Source organism: Alexandromys fortis, unplaced genomic scaffold (assembly GCF_014885135.2).
Source record: "Alexandromys fortis isolate MF-2015 unplaced genomic scaffold, M_Fortis_MF-2015_v1.1 scaffold_58, whole genome shotgun sequence".
NCBI lineage: Eukaryota > Metazoa > Chordata > Mammalia > Rodentia > Cricetidae > Alexandromys > Alexandromys fortis.
This window is the reverse complement of record NW_026067940.1, coordinates 9,045,298-9,061,835: the sequence shown is the minus strand read 5'-3', so window position 1 is coordinate 9,061,835 and position 16,538 is coordinate 9,045,298. Positions and strand designations below refer to the sequence as shown.

Genomic DNA, 16,538 nt, shown 5'->3' with positions numbered 1-16,538 from the left:
GCTTCCCAGTTGTGAAGTCTGAAAAAAATAACAACAAAGATAAACACACAGTTCAAGCTTTCCAACATTCCTGATAAGCATTTCCTGCCTTTGCTGTGAAAATACCTGGCATTTGTGTGAGATATAGTAAAAAGCAGAGCTGTGCTTAAACATCTAGTGTATAAAACAGTAGCAGATAGGCCCCATCCAGCTGAGGGAGATGAATGCAGCCGCTGCCGAGTCGGGTGAGTGATTAGGGAGGTGGGCACAGAGCGTGCACCATGAGGAGAGAGACATTGTGAAAACTGGCGCGGCTTCGTAGCTCCAACTGATGCTCTTCGTGTAGGCATAGAGCTACAACCTACAGGCTCACAGGAAACGACAATGTGAGCAGAACCTCCCAGAATAAGTGGAAGGGAATAGATATAGAAAATGAAATTCATGTGCCTAATATCAAGACCACTACCATTCAGAGCACCATCTGTACTCACAGGTAGGAAGTGTAAGTCATCCCTAACGGCAAGGAGTCATGCTTTTTCTGCTAACTGAGCAGTGAGTTCATGTCTTCCTGGTTTTTGAGGCTGTGCTTTCAACTTGGAAATGGCTAGATAAAACAGTAAACGACTCATCGACGGTTACTATTTATATTGAGCTAGGACTTAGGATTTTAAATATATAAGAAAAAATTCTGTCACCAAGACAATCAGAGCTAGTGGTATGAATCCTGTGTTATGTGTAGAACACACATATGTAAGTTACAACACAAACAATATCAGCTTTTGGTGTCACTGAGATGATGCAGTCCCTTGGTGTCACTGAGATGATACAGAAAAGAACCCCTGGGGTTTTCCCAGGCAGAGGACACCCAAGCTATTTGTAGACAATGATGACATTTTGAAACTCTAATAGGAAATTTATGGAAGTTGGAAATGTGATCAAGTGTGAAGTCTACACAACATGCTCTTAAATAGAAGGCAGTTGAGCCCTGGAGGAAAAAGGTAAACTCGCTGGAAGAAGAAAGTAACACAACACCATTTCCTAGAAAAGAGAATGGTTGACTCTTTTCAGATCAGACAGCGTGTGCCCTTTCAGGGCAGCCCTTAGCTTCCTGTTTCCATAAACCACTGCTCCTTGGTCTAGCCTTCTTGGGGAGAGGATGCCAGTGTTGCTCTTCCTCCCTAGGGGCAGGGCTTAGGAAGTGTGTCCACCTTAGAGAGGGCCAGCAAACTCCCAGCAAACTGCATTATGCCTTCCTGAGTCAGTATGATGGATGACACCATTTCCCCAGGAGAGATGAGCACTGATTGCTGTTTGAGTGGCCAGAGCCCCTGCAGTACAGGCACCCTGTACAGAAAACTTGAAGCTCCTTACCATGAACACTATTCTTTGAATCCCTGAATGAATTTTCCCTAGGTGTGTCTGAGCCCTACTTCTATGTTCCCCAGAGCTTAGAAGAGCAGGTATTACTGGAAACATTCCAGCCATGTTTAGACCATATTCTCTGCCAGCTCTGGGACCCAAGGGGCAGCAGAGGGGTTAGGATAAATGGCAGTTCACTTTATTTTTATTAGACCTCAGAGTATGAATAAAAGTCCTGGGAATGATTTCAGTGTTTTTTACTATCTGACTAAGGTAGGATATAAATTTTCCTTCCTGGAGTGGGTTGTTTCAATGACACTATATCCTTATCAAGAGCCTCTTTCTCCTACTGCTTTGCTCACTGAGCAAATCTATTTGATAATGGTTTGTTTGAATTAATGACGGTTAATAACAATGCACTAATAAGAATCCATCTATTATTCATTACTCACTTATTGTTTTCTGCATGCATGTACATTTTTCACTGTAATTTATTTTACCAGAATATTACATACTGCTAGGGTTGAGCGATACACTAGTATCATGGGTGGGATGGAGCCAGTCCCCAACCGTTCCTTATTCTACACCCCATTTCCCATAAGACAACCTCATTTTCAACTGGTGTCTCATGTCTTTCTCTTGACTGTGTAAGAATGTACCTAGCTCATCAATAGAAATGTGTGGGACAAATGGAGAATGCCCAGCTTTTCTCTTCTCCTTTTGTGCCCCTGACTAATTCTTGTCAGTCTGTCTGTCTGTGTGCTGTGTCTTCACGTCCACATGAACAAACCCATGCATCCACTTTCAGTCCTCTTCTTTTTCTGACGTTTCCCTCTTAATTTTAAATGAAAGAAACTTTTATGAATCATTCAGGCAATGTTTTTGTTTATACTATAAAACTCATCTCTTGATTAGAGCCTATCAAAACAATAACCCTTAGATTCTTTCACAAAACTTTCATGGCATCCTTCCTGTGGGAGCATTCTGCCAGTAACTTACATTTATGCTTTTTATTAATAATTTTAGAACATGTGTCTTAGTCAGTTTGAGCTGCTATAATAAAAATTTCCATAGGGCAGTGACCAAAACAGACCACTCTTTCTCACAGTCTTAGAGGGTAGACTCTCAAGATAATAGTCTTGTTGGTACAATAAGGGATTCTTCACTAATTTTAGTGGACTACTTTCTGGGTCTTCATATGGCAATGATCAAGAAAAGAGGACAAGCTTTTTCATGTCAGGGGGCTGGTCCTCTTTTGAGGTCTTTGCTCCCATACACTGCTCACAGCCTAAAGGCGGCAATCAGGTACTGTCACTTTGAAGGTCATGGGCTTAACATGTGAGCTGAAGGACACTCAAACTTGCCATCCAGCATGGCATGGAGCCAGAGGCCTCTGCTCATGTCACACCCACAGTCAGAAAGAAGAGAGTTCAAAGTGCATGCACAAGCTCACTTTCTCCTTTTCATTCAGTCTGAACTCCCAGCCCATGGAAGAGTGCTACCTATAGTCAGGGTAGCACTTCCTATGTCAGTTAATCTAGAAACTCCCTCAGCTGCATGACTAAAGATTTATTTCCATCGTGATTCTAGATCTCATCAAGTTGACAGTCAAGACTTGCCACACACAACATCCTCCTTCCCTGTTTTATTTAGACTCTCTGAACTTTTGCTATATTGCATAAATGCCCTGGACCCCCATTTGCCTTCTTCACATTTGATGCTGAAACACACCCACTGCATCCATGTCTTACTGTAGCCAAACCAACATTGTAGAGCACTCCTTCCCCAAACACAACTGCCTCTTCTACTCTTCGCACTGCTTCTAAAGTTTTTTTTTTTTATTACAAAAATGATTTTTGTGCTACTAGTTTTGTCAGTTGAGGTCCAATGTGAGCAGAGTTCTCTTCCTTCTTAGAAGACATCTCTTTTTTCCTTACTTTGTTTTAACATTATTAGTTCCTAACATTTGAAGAATCCTCGTGTTTGCAAGTTGTTCATTTTGCCACACCTGGAGAATTTGCACTCTGAATACGATCCCATGGTATTGTGAAGTTCTGTGATTGTCTGGCCCATTATCTCCCCATTATCTCTTTGTTTTTCATTTTCTCCTTCTGAAAGTCTGATAATTGTTAGGCTTGTATTGTGATATTTTGGCTGCTACCATAGTTTTTAAGTGTTCAGTTTCCATGTAGTTTGGGGTTGACTCTTTATTGTTGAGGTCCTTAAGTTGAGCATTTTTCTGAACTAAGGTCAGAAATAAGCACAAGAATACAGGCAAGGTACTTAACCACCCTGGCTCTGACACGCTGATCCCTTCTTTAATCTATGTGACAAGTCTGGGCTTTATGGGAACTTACAGACTGAAATCCCACACGTACATAATAAAGTGCCTCCCTTTGTTGCTCTATTTCTATTGCAGAAGGCAAATGCGTCTCTCAGCTCTCAATATTCAGAAGCAACAAAGCAAGCTTAAATATACATAACTTTTTTTGGTTGTTTACAAGAACTTTGCTTCTTCCAAGTGGTTGGTTCTCTAAGTCCATTCCCAGTTGTACGTATTAACTTAATTATCAACAGAATAACAGCTCTCATGTTTTCCTATGTTTCATACTGGCTAACATGTTTGTTATCTATGGCTTGCAGTAGCATGTGTTCCCTGTCTCATCAGCCTGTGTGCTCTGTGGAAAACAGAATGACGATTTAAATATTCCAACATGTTTAATGACCAGAGGCATACAACATTCTCACTGAACTCTACTAACTTTTCCTTCTTGTATACCTTGTTCTATATCTTCTTCACCTTCTGTAGCAATCAGTAATTTGATATGTTACCTGAAAAAAACTATTTTTGACTTGCTTATTCTGAAAAAAAAATCAAATATTACTTGAACTGACCCCGGTGGTACGGCAGTTGACATTTTCTTAATTTTAAGAACGGCATCTTTTTTCCTTGCTGTAGTGAATAGTACTTTGGTGTCGGAATCATGTGAGCTGGAGTTGGCCTGCTTTGCCTCTGGCCATGACCTCCTGTGCAGGGGTCATCATTCCCTGAGTCTTTCTTCCATCACCTAGAAAAGAAACAGTCTTTTGCTTGAAATCCTAAGTTCTAAGTCAATCCAAATCTATTCTCTGAAAGACCGACATAGTCTCTTTGCCTTGACAGATGTCCAGAGTCTACAAGGCCCGAAACTGTAAGACCGTGTTTCCTCCCATGCAAGAAAGACTGCCTTGTGACTGCCTTTAGTGAGTGGACACCCTGCCCACGCCTGTGTCAGCCAGGTAGGTGGTGGATGCTCTCAGCCTGCTATCTTTCTTAGCCATTTGAACCAGTTCTCACTATGGAACATGTGGGAGACTGTGGGATGTGAACATTTTCTCATCTGTCTGGGTGTTAGGTTAACAAGAAAGTGAGTAAAGGAATATACATAGTACTGCCCAAGCAGTTCTTTAGATCTTGGAAAAGAAAATATATTCAGATATGATATGTCATGATTTGATTGGTATACTTTCTAGGAATACATACATGTTATGGTTTAAAAAGAGGCAGCGCAGTTCTCTGAGGACCATCAGGGCCAGCAGGTCCCAGGCAGTGGCAGCGGGGTGGGGAATGGGGGAAGACACGCCTTGCAGAGAATGTGGGTATAGAGTTTGTTTAGAAGGGGGTGAGAGAGAGAGAGAGAGATAGACAGACAGACAGACAGACAGACAGACAGACTGGGTGGAGACAATAGAGGCAGCAGCCACTTCTTCAAAAGAGGGATGAGGAGAGAGAGGCTGGAGGAAGATCCACTTGCCACAGCACAAGGGGGAGAGTAGGCAAGGCTTGTCTCTTAAAGGGGCCAGATACCCAGGTGATGGTGGGGCAGATCATTACAATATGTCCTACTAACCTATGTCTGGAAGACCTCTTCAAGTAATAACGACTTGCTAACTATCATTATCAATGTCTTATTTGGAACATTATTCCTGTGGGATTCCTTCTGAAGCTTAATTACAACCTCAGAGCTGCTGCGTGTACTCGACTTAGTTGAACACACTTAATTAACATATAGAGCTTAATCACTGTGTTTAAACTGGTAATAAGCATAACTGCATGGAAAAAAAAAAAAACGGAGCAACTGTGTCAATAATCCTTGAACAAGTACAAACACTGGAAATATAAGATTTATCTTTCTTTGTATTTATTTTGAGTGGTGATTTATGTGCCTGGGTGTTATGCAGGACGTAGAGTAGCCAAGTCTAAGCTGAACATAGTAGACTAAGTTTCCCAGACTTAGCTAAGCTTCCAGATGAGCTAATTCATAGCTGTGATGTTCTGTCTTAGTCTGAGGTTTGGAGCAAACCCCTAGTCCTGGTTCCTAATATTTTATCCCTGCTGCAGTAAGGAAAGGAAATTCTAGCAAAAACAAGATTAGTAAAAGTGCTAGCCATGGTCCCCAGACATGATTGTCTCCCAGACACTCATGATCATGGAGGTGGCACTTTACAAGCAAGGTGTGACTTTCTCTGCTGCTGCACCAGCTCAATGGAGAAAGGAAGTGTTCAGCCGTGCATAGAAAACTTGTCAGACACTGAGGTCGTCCTGCTTCCCCCTAGAAAATCACAGCCATGTTTGTCTGGGTTTCCTCATTCTTTCATCTGTAGCGTCACTTTATCAGGTAGGGTCAGCATCGCCACAGATCCAAAGGATGAAGAAGTCATGTCACCTGTTGAAGATCTCTTCAGTACTCTGAACATGCTGGCTACTACCTTCAATGTCTTAGGCTACAAAGACGGCACCTGCATATGGAGTTTTACATCTGTGCCATTCACCTTATGAACATTTCCACAAAGTTAATATAATAGCTCTGCTTAAGGGCAGAATTGTGAATTTTGAATATTGAGTCAGAAGGAATTTAGAGGATTATCTATCTGAACTTTGGGAGAAGAGAATGCTAATCTCTTCCAGGAACTCTATATTTACTTTGTGAAATAGCCAAAGTAGATGAGTCAGATAAGTGGGGTTTGGTACAGCCGGGAAAGACAGTGGAACCTAAAAGCAGCCTCTGTTCTGATCCATATTGAAGACAGTGTTGAACAGGGCGGGGGTGGCACACCTTTAATTCCAGTACTCACAAGGCAGAGACAGGCAAATCTCCATGATTTTAAGGCCAGCCTGAATTACAAAGTGAGTTCCAGGAAGGCTCCAAAACTACAGAGAAATCCTGTCTTGGGGGAAAAAAAAAAGAGTTGAAGGAACTGACCCGAAATTTTAATAGTAATATAGACTAAATATTGAAAAAATGCAGGTGAATGTTTGAAGAGCCGCTTTTTTTTAGGCTTCTGACTCATCAGGGCTTAGCATAATCCCTTTGTTCAATAGTTATAAAGTGGAAAAAGTGGGATTAAAAAATACCCCCTTGGAAGCCAAAATTTAGTGTGGTGTCATCTAAGTTCCCTATCACCTTGGAAACCAAATTAGTTTAGTTGAGCTGGGTCACCCTGACAAGCAGAAATTACTTCAGCCACTGCCTGACGGTGTAGTCTGCATGCAACATAATTTACTTTGCATTTTAGGACTTTTTCTTACCTTGGCTGAGGGTCTGAGAATCACAGCTTGTAATATAACAGTTTTTGGAGCAGCTTTAAATTTTACTCCAATTTCCAAAGATTCAGTTAGTTGTTTACATGGTAGATGTTGCAATGATAATCATTTCAAAGGCTCAGTGGTGTCTTTTTGCCTCTAACTCTTCAAACCTAGATAATCCGTTTCACAGTTGTGCAGCCAGAGACCTGAAGAGGTAAAGATTCAATTTTTAGACTTCTTCCAGCTTCCTGCTTATTCTTGTGTGTAGTCATATGCCTGGAACATGTTCTTGTATAAGCTTGGGTTAATCAGAGGATGCTAAGAGGTGGGGATTTTGTTTTTTCAAAGAAGCCTGTTGTTCTCAAATGCTTGTGCCCTTGGATCACCTGGAAGCTCAGTGAAGTACAGATTACTGTCCTTATGCATTGGAATTTGGAACCAGTAGCTGTGGGAGAGGTGCCAGGCATTTGCAATTGTATGAGGCCTAAAGGGCAAACTCTCATCCTATGTTCCAACCACTGGTCAGCAGGGCCTCAAAACCCCCTGCTTCTCACCCCCTCTACAACTTCTTTCATTTCAAAAATCTGGGGACTGTGAGCACTTAACACAGGGGTTGCGTAAAGAGGGAAACCGACAACAAAGTCAATTAGACCAGAAGCAAACTTTATTACAATAAAAAATAAATAAATATCCATAGGGCACAAAAAGCTTATCAGCTAGCTGAGACCACAGCCAGAGGTGGACTTGAAAGGCTATGGCAAAGGACAGTTTCTGAACTCCCTCTTTTCATAGCAAGAAGTAATAAGCATTAGGCATGAACAAAGAAATTTTTACAATCACAAGGTAAAACTCAGATACAAACTGTCCTTCTTTGCAATTTCCATTAACAGAGATTTTTAGTTAAACTAGTGTTTTTACTTAAATGTTTCTCTCTGGCACTTTCTGAGGGTGTTTACCAAAGCTCTACAGTCCCCGATACTGCCAGTTTCACATAGCAGGGAAGGGTATGGGAAAATGCACAGCCAAAAAGCCAGATATATCCCATCATTTAAAAGTCAGCTCACATCAATTGCTGGTCATGAGTGGCTGGGGGTTATCTAAAATCTGACCCTTAGTTTACAGAGGGCTGCTTCAGCCTTGCAGACAGAGCTTGGGTTGTAAAGCAAAGTAACCCACTGTTCATAGTTAATTCTTAAGTTTCTGAGAAAGCTGCTCACAGCCTGTTTTCATTATCCTGGGCTTACAACTTTATCTTTCTTTATTTCTACATTCTTATTTTTGGAATCTACATTTCTCTATTCTTATCTTGGACTCTTCAGAGACTACATTGTGGATGGGTTGCATTTACAGTTTGGCATCTCAGATGTCCTGCTAATTTCTTCCACCTCAGTTTCTTCACTTGGGAACTGGGTTTAGTAGTTGCACACATCATAAGGAAATAAACTTGTATCACTGCCTCACACATAGTAGACGTTAGATGGGTGACCAAGACTGTTGGCACGTATGTGGTGGGAGGCTGGCTTTGTAAGGAGATGCTAAAGCATAGGTTCTCTGTCCCTGAGACTGTCCTTCCAGGAATGTTTTGAGGAGTAGGACTTCAGAATATTGCATTTCAAATCTGAAACTGAAAGCAGCCCCCTGAGGAGCTTGTGAAAGGCAGATTCTAATACAATAGACCTGGGTTCTAGGTCTCTTTCTAAGCTCCAAGCTGTTTCCTATACTTTGGGTGCAGAACTCTAGTAGAGGGGAATTTATTAGCGATTTCTTAGTAAGAAAATTTCAGCTTCAAAGTTAAAAGTGAGTTCATAGATTTGGGTCAGACCCTCAGGAGAAAACATAAGTGCCATGGCAGCATGGTTGAGAAAATGTTTGGTCCCTACCGAAAACTCAGGAGGTAGAGCAGAGTGAAACTTGTAATTTCAACTAATCAGGGCAGATACACTTATGTTGGTAGGTTGGGTCAAAGTTGAGGGACAGTGATGTGATGTATATGTTCCTGAAAGTTGTCTTTTTGAATCTGTTAAAAAAAAATGACTGTTCCTGGATTCTATTGTCAGACATTCTGACTTAATTCATCTGTGGTATGATTGGGAAATCACTAGATTATGTGAATCTCCAACCTAATCCATCCTAAACCCCCAGAAAAGCCAGGATGGTTCAGAGGCCTAGTACATTAGCGATGATTTGTATCTTAGCGATGAGTGAGCCGTGTCAGGTTTTATTTTGTCCTGCTTGGGATTATGAGCTAAATCCCTTAGACTAAAAGGCATTTTCAAGCCACGAACAATCTCTGGCTAGTAGCCAAACAGATTTCTTTTCTCATTCTTCCTTATCTAAGTCTGCCTCGAAAGCATTAATAATCATTCCACATCCTTTTCTACGCAAATCAAAGTTCTGTCAGGGCTCAGCCCTGTGTGGCCTCTCTAATTTTCAAGTCCCTGTCATAAATTAATCGGATCTTAAGGATCTTTTCATGGCACTTCCTTTGCTATTTTCCCCATGCCTTCTTCAGCCTATAAAACAAATGCCTGCCCGAAAGGACCTAAGGCCGGCTCAGGAATGACAAGTGCAATATGCCTCTTGCAGTCTTCCTCACCCCCATGGAATTTCCTCGGTGTCCTCATGACTGAGGATCACCACAGACCACACTGGACTCAATCTCCAAAGGTTAAAGGGCATTTACAGCACTGAAACTCTTCATAGGTAAATCTTCCAGGTATTGGGGATAAGAAATACTTCTTTACAGCTTAATATTTTTCAGTTTTTCTTTGCATACATTTTAGTCTACTAGAAGAGAGCATTGCTAATTTCTTATTGCAAGTTAATTATCTTAGTCAATGCTGTCATGACTATCCTACTTCATGGGAATTCTCCTGCCTCAACTCTGGACTGCTGGACTTACAGATATGAGTCACTGCGCTTGGCATGGTTTTTCTTTAAAGCCAATGACATTGTTCCTACAAGATCTCTATCAGGCTGCCTTGCATAAGACTTATTTTGTATTTTCAATATTTAATTAGTATATGAAAATTCAGATCCTCACACATATAACTTAATAAAATGTTAAATATCATGTATTAATAATTAATAGAAAATACCCCATGACTGCACAGAACGGGGATCACACCACGGGGCATTCTTGCTTTGTCTATACTCTCCTATTTCATCTTCTCGCCTGAATTCACTAATCAAAATTTTTCTCAGATGTATAGATGACTTTATGGAAGAAAGGATATAGAGGAGGTAAGGGACATAAAATGATTAGTCTGGAGATTGAAATGAAATATATACAAAGCATATCTTCTATAACTTCCAGGAAACCTTGGGGTTTTTAATTAATTGTTTGCCAGGCTCCTAATTAAAGACCAAGGGAGTACCTCCTGCTTTCATCTCCAGGAGGGAGCTGCATGGTAGAGCCATGGTAACAGGAAAGCCTGCAGCAGGCAGGCTGTGCTGGGAGGCAGCAGGAAACCTCATTTCCTCCTGTGTCAGCCCTGGGAGTTAAGTCTTGAGTTTCCAGATTCAAAGACAGTGACTAAAAACAAACAAACAAACAAACAAACAAGCAAAGACCATAACAGTTAAGATTATGAATTATTTCATGAATTTTTTAAATCAAGTTAATCCCCCATTCCCTTGCTCTAATTCCTTTATCATTCCCGCCCAACTTCATGTGCTCATCTTTTGTAATTTAGATATTTTTTAACTCACTAAGTCCACTTAATGCTACCTTTATGTGAATAGGTTTAAGGTCCATATGAGCACTGGGGTTGGGATTTCAGGAATACCTCCCCACTCCATGATGAGCTTTGTGCCTGGTTTGGTCTTGTGCTATGAGTTCATGTGATAAACTTCTTTGCCGTATCCCTAACACACTGTCTCCTTGTCATCATCTACCACGTCTAGCTCTTAGACTCTTGCTACTTCCTCTTCAGTGATTATCCTTGAGCCTTTGCAGAAGGGTTAGCATAGAGATGAATCATTTAAACCTCGCAATATACAGTCTTTTTTTTTTTCATATATTGACCACTTGTGGGTCTCCATGTTAATCTCCATCTGCTACTAAACAAAACATCTCTAATGAGATTTGAGATGCACTAATATATAGATCAGACAATAAGTCATTAGGAGTTTATTTAATCAAGTTTTATTTGGCAGAATAATGTAGGTTCTCCCCCTGGACCCATGACCTACTAGCAACAAATAACCGGCCAAGATCATAGTCCAAGGTATGTGGTCCATCTTATGGAAAAGGACCTAAATCTAATCAGAAAGTGACTGTGACCCCCATTACATTCCTGCCACGATCATACCAATTGGCACCTCCACCAGGTAGGTTGCTGTTGTAGCTTGCAGGGTTCATAGAGAGATAAGACAGATGTTTTTTTTCTTCTTTGGCTTTCCAACACAATGAAAGCTGGCTAGTGGGGATGAAGTTTCCAGGCTGATACCAGCTTGATACTTCATGTTTTATGACTTGGTAGGGGATGCCTTCAGCAATAGGATACTAGTATGAAGTTCTGGAGGATAACAAAGAACAGGGACAATAGCCAGAACTTTTTGAGTGTCTATAAAACCCCATGCCAACAACTCCAAAGAGAGATGCTACTGCTACCATTCTACCATTGGCCTTTAGGCTATGGTGGCTGAAGAGGCTGTCCTCCATTTTACTGTAAGTTCACTTAAATTCTTTCTCGGTATGCATGTCCATGTGTATTGTATGGAGATTCTATAGTAGTAGATATTCATATGACATTTCCAAAGTTCTTCAGTGTTAGTTATTCCTTCCCACATTCTCTTTTCTACCTGTTCTTCCATACCTACCCCACCCCATCCTCCACTCCCTCTTCTTACCAGTTATCTTCCATTGTCTTTCTCTTGAAGTGTCTCCTCTTCCTGACCTCCACAGTTCCTCTGATTAACACACACATTCAAAGACTCCAAGCTCCTGTCGTAGATTCTTGTGTCACACTTCCTTATCACACTTCTTATCACACTTCTTTCCTTTTAAACCTTGAGTGGAAATTACAAGTTACTTGAAACTTACTGCATTTCCTTAAGTTGAGATAGCCTAATGCTTATCCCATAAATGTGCTATAAGGAGGTGGAGACATATAGAAATAGGCCAGGCTCATGGACATGGAGTCCTTATCATTATTATTGGGTGGTGGTGATGATGATGATTATGACATTGACAATAGGGGTTCCTGAAAGTCAGGGAACTTTGTTGCCAGTATATCCTGTAGTATTAAATCTTTTCCATGCTGAGGTCATGACATTTGTTTCCATGCCTGTTTTCTTCGGATAGACCAATGGACAGCAGAGAATTTTCAATTCTCCTGTGGTTGGCAAATGATAGGTATTAAGATTTGGTTAGTAACTGTCCTTTCTTCAAATCCTCTTGTTTTGAGTTCCCCCTATAGATACGGTTATCTTGGGGGGGGGTGTAGAAACTCTAGGAGTGGGCCTTGCTGGAGGAAGTCATTCACTGAGTGTGTTCTCATTTGGAGTATCTTTTGAACAACTTCATTCCTCCCAACCTTTCCTGCTATGGTGCTCAGCCCCATCATGGCCTAAAACAACAAAACTCAGACCATAGGCAGGAACCTCTGAAACCTTGTGATCGAAATAGATCCTTTTTTTCCCCAAGCGCCTATGTCAGGTGTTTGTCACAGTGATAAAAAAGCTTAACAGAGTGACCCCTAAGTAGTGCTAATAAATTCCAGGTCTCTTCTCCAGTCATTCCTAGCTCCAGGATAGCTAGAGCTGTTACATGGAGAAACCCTATCTCGAAAAACAACAACAAAAATACAAAACAAAATTCTTTCACATATTATTTGGCAGGTTCAGTACAGTTAGGACTGATCATTTTGAATGTGCAAGATAAAAAGGTTCCAGACTGGACTTCCACCTTCCTCCTACTCAGTGCATGTAGACACAAACTCCTCTTTGATTTTCCATTTCAGGCCCATCTTTCCCCTCCTCCTCCCTCCTCCTTACAGGCACATTCAAACCTCTGTCCATATGAGCAGTGGATAAGAAAATGCTAATATATTCTCAAATGATGATGGCTCTGATGTGGTTTAGTGATCAAGTTCTTGAGCACTGAACTCTGACCTCAAGATAAGGTTGAAGGCAACACTTTGCTTTTTCAATAAAAGAAGCAAAATGTGCTGCTGAGTTTCCAGGTAGTGAATTATGGGTAAGGTTTTTTTTCTTTTAGAATGGTTTTCTCTAAGAAATCAATTGAGATGTGTAACCCACATATGCCTCTCAACTCAGCCCTGATATACAGAGAGCCTTTGTCTCTGTGGGTGCCCCTGGGTGTAAGTTTCTCTCTTTAGTGTGTAATTTAAACTTCACAGATCATTGGGTGGCCCCAGTGTTCAATAAATATTCCTGATAATTTAGTAGGCAGAATGACAAACTCTTGGGCTTGTGAAGAATCCAGATATCAATCACCCTCTACCAAACCATGGAGTTCTGCATAGAAATTTTAAAGTCATCCTCTCTCAACACGTACTGGGCACCTATTAGGGAATGAGGTTATCTTGATTAAAATTTGTTTAAATTATTTTCTTACCATGAATTTTTTCTAAAGTTATGACTTCTTTGCCTGTCTCTGTTAAAATTCAACACAGCGTCAAGTATGTATGTACATACATACATACATACATACATACATACATACATATATGTATGTATGTATATGAACTTTCTCTTGGATTCTCCTGACTCATTTTGTCTGAACGAGCAGGAACATGGCTTAGGATGAAAATTCCTGCTCATGACTCAGAACTCTCATCCTGCAGAGTTACTGTCCACCCAGGAAGTATTTCACAAGGAAGTCCCTGTACCTACTTGTTTTTCCTCCTGATATAGACATAGATAATTATGGATATAGGGAGTCCAGAGTTATCAGCAAAATTCTTCTTGCCCTCCTCCAATAGTCCCAGGAGGTAAACAAGCTTTATCAACAAGCGAGAGACTCAGGAAGATAAAGAAATTTGTTCCACATTTCTCAGCGTTCTAGGTCAAACAGAACAGACATATTTGACACTACAGTCAGCTTTCACCACATAGCTCACCTTGTTTGTCTATTCCGAGGTAGAGAATTTGATGTCTGGTACTTGTGAAGTGGATGTTGCACCTTATAGATTGCCCATGACTTTGTGTGTGTGTGTGTGTATGTATGTGTGTGTGAGGGGGGGAAGAGAGTATGTGTGTGTACAGATATGCATATGAATGCAGATGTCAGTGTGTATATACGTGTGTGTGTATACAGGTATACATGTGAGTGTAGATGTGGATGGACATGTACATGTGTGTATGTGTATATACAGGTAGGTATACACGTGAGTGTAGGTGTGAGTGTGGTGGGGGGACATTTCTCAGCCCCATCCATCTTGTGTTTCTTAGACAAGGTCTCTTATCGAGTTTTAGGTTGGGGTTAAGCCCCACTAATCCTCTCAGGATTCAGAAGGATGGCTATCGCAGGCAAAAACCTGACTAATAAGGTCTTAGGGTAAATGAAATAAATTAGCTCACATAAGTCTTTTTATTATGTCTCATTTATTCTTTCTGTGCCCTCACTAATGCTGTCTTGATGTCCCCCTTTTGATGTTTCGTTTTGATGTTTCTCTTGATATTCCTAGCGGTTCTACCCATCCCACAAGGTTTCTAGTTTGTATGCCCACACATACATAGTTAATAATTTTCTCCTAAATAACAGTGGTACCAAGCATGCATTTCTTAGGGCTAACAGGATGGATAAAAGACTGACAAGGTAGGCACCTTATGTTTCAGAGGGGGCGAGGCTGTGAAGTTTCCCCAGTAGACACTGAGGAGGATTAGGATAGAGCTTGGCCCCCCTTCCCCTGGGATAAACATCAGGGTGCTGTATCCCCTGGCACCCAGGTAAGAAGGAATTACCTTCTCTGGGACTGATTTAGTGACCGAAGCTTTTTTCCTGTATATTTTAGGGGTAAAGGGTACAAAGAGTTAATTTCCTAGACTAAGACCTGTGTCAAGTGAAAAGTGAAGTAAGTGCAGAATATTAATAGCTCGTTAGAGTAAATCAAAAGCCAGTAGGTTATACTCTCTTCAGTTGACTGTAAGAGAATTCAAGGCCACTCAAACCTGTTTATCAGTAAGCTCAAACATACCATGTCTCCTGCTGAGTGCCTCCTGCTCAGGACTCCTTTCTTGTCAATGAGTCCTGTCAATAAGGGTAATTGTGAGGGTCCAGCTTTATGTAGATTTGACTATGAGAACAAAGGTTTGGCTGAGTGAATGCTTTCACACCAGGGCCTGCAGTGTGGAAAAGGTCATCCAATTGCCCATACAGGAATAAGTTATCTCAACGAATGATTTATACACTGCTGGGATAGTTCGGGAAGAATCCCATTGTGGAAGGGAGAAGAGCCATGACTTCACAAGACTTCTACAGAATTGACAGTGACTTGACTATCCAAAGGCAGTTATTTCCAAAGCTCTGCAAATTGGGTGCCCCACTACTCCAGTTAGTTTGCCTAGTGATCCGTCAGCTGTATAATGCTTCTGCCTCACAGCAGTCTCTCCTTGACCTGGAGCTCTCTAACTAGGTTAGGGTGGATGGCCAGAGAGGCCCAGTGATTCCCTGGCCTCTAGCTCCCCAGCACTGGGCTTACAGATGCCACACCACCACATCTGGGGGTTTTGTTTTGTTTACAAATATTCTGGGGGTCAAACTTAGTTTCCATGGGAGTCAAATACAGTTGCTTTCATAAACTGTCCCATAGGTGTGTGATGTCCAGCCACAAAGGAAAGTCATTTGTTACTCTATATGAAGAAACCTTCTCCTCAAGGGATCCCTCATGGACACAGAGCCTCCATAGGGGTAAATGCCAACTCAGGAGCCTCAGTGATTGCCCTTGGTTTAGGATGGAAAACTAGATACACTTAACTCTTAGGGAATTGTGGAGTTTTGCTTCATCTCACTGCTTATCATATATACAAAAGCTATAATTTATTGATATGAAAGAGCTTATGCAATTCTTTTGTTTTTTTTAATTGTATTTTTCTATATTCCTAGGCTACAATGTGACATTTTGATAAATGATGTCTATATGGTATAATGTTTCAATACACTAATCAACATATCTATCACCTTAACTGACTATAATTAATAATACATATTTCAAAATGCTATGAAAATAGTTTTAAATGTTTTCATTAACCTATTTAATTCTTACCTCAACCTTATGTTGAACGCTATTATTTTTTCATTTTCTGTCTGAGTAAACAGAAGCTGAAACATAGAGCCCCCATTGGCAAAGCTATGGTGTGTCAGAAGCACTTGGAGCCCTAAAACCCTAAGCATTTATACAGCTGCTAACATTGAGCCTGTAGGTTTCAGGGTTGTTGATTCTGCATGCAATGCTGAGGTAAACAGTCCTGGAATGATGGCCAGCACAGTTTCCTTAGGGACAACCACAGAAGACATGAGAGAGGGAGGGTGCTCTTCAAGAGTTAACAGTAATGTAACAGAAAACAGCAGGACGAGCCTCTCTGCTTAGAATGTCTTTTTCTCTCCACCACCACAATCATACCAGGCTGTGCCCTCCTCTCCACAGAGCTCACCCTGACCCTTCTG

The 16,538-nt window shown here is 41.1% G+C and overlaps 1 protein-coding gene across 1 annotated transcript in view; it reads left to right on the top strand.

Moving 5' to 3' along the window:
* Thsd7b (thrombospondin type 1 domain containing 7B) overlaps positions 1-16,538 on the top strand; it is an 863,852-nt gene that overhangs the window by 486,302 nt on the left and 361,012 nt on the right. Inside the window, exon 10 of the mRNA XM_050147880.1 lies at positions 4,502-4,617. Within this exon, the coding sequence (XP_050003837.1) occupies positions 4,502-4,617 (116 nt within the window). The remainder of the gene's footprint in view (positions 1-4,501; positions 4,618-16,538) is intronic.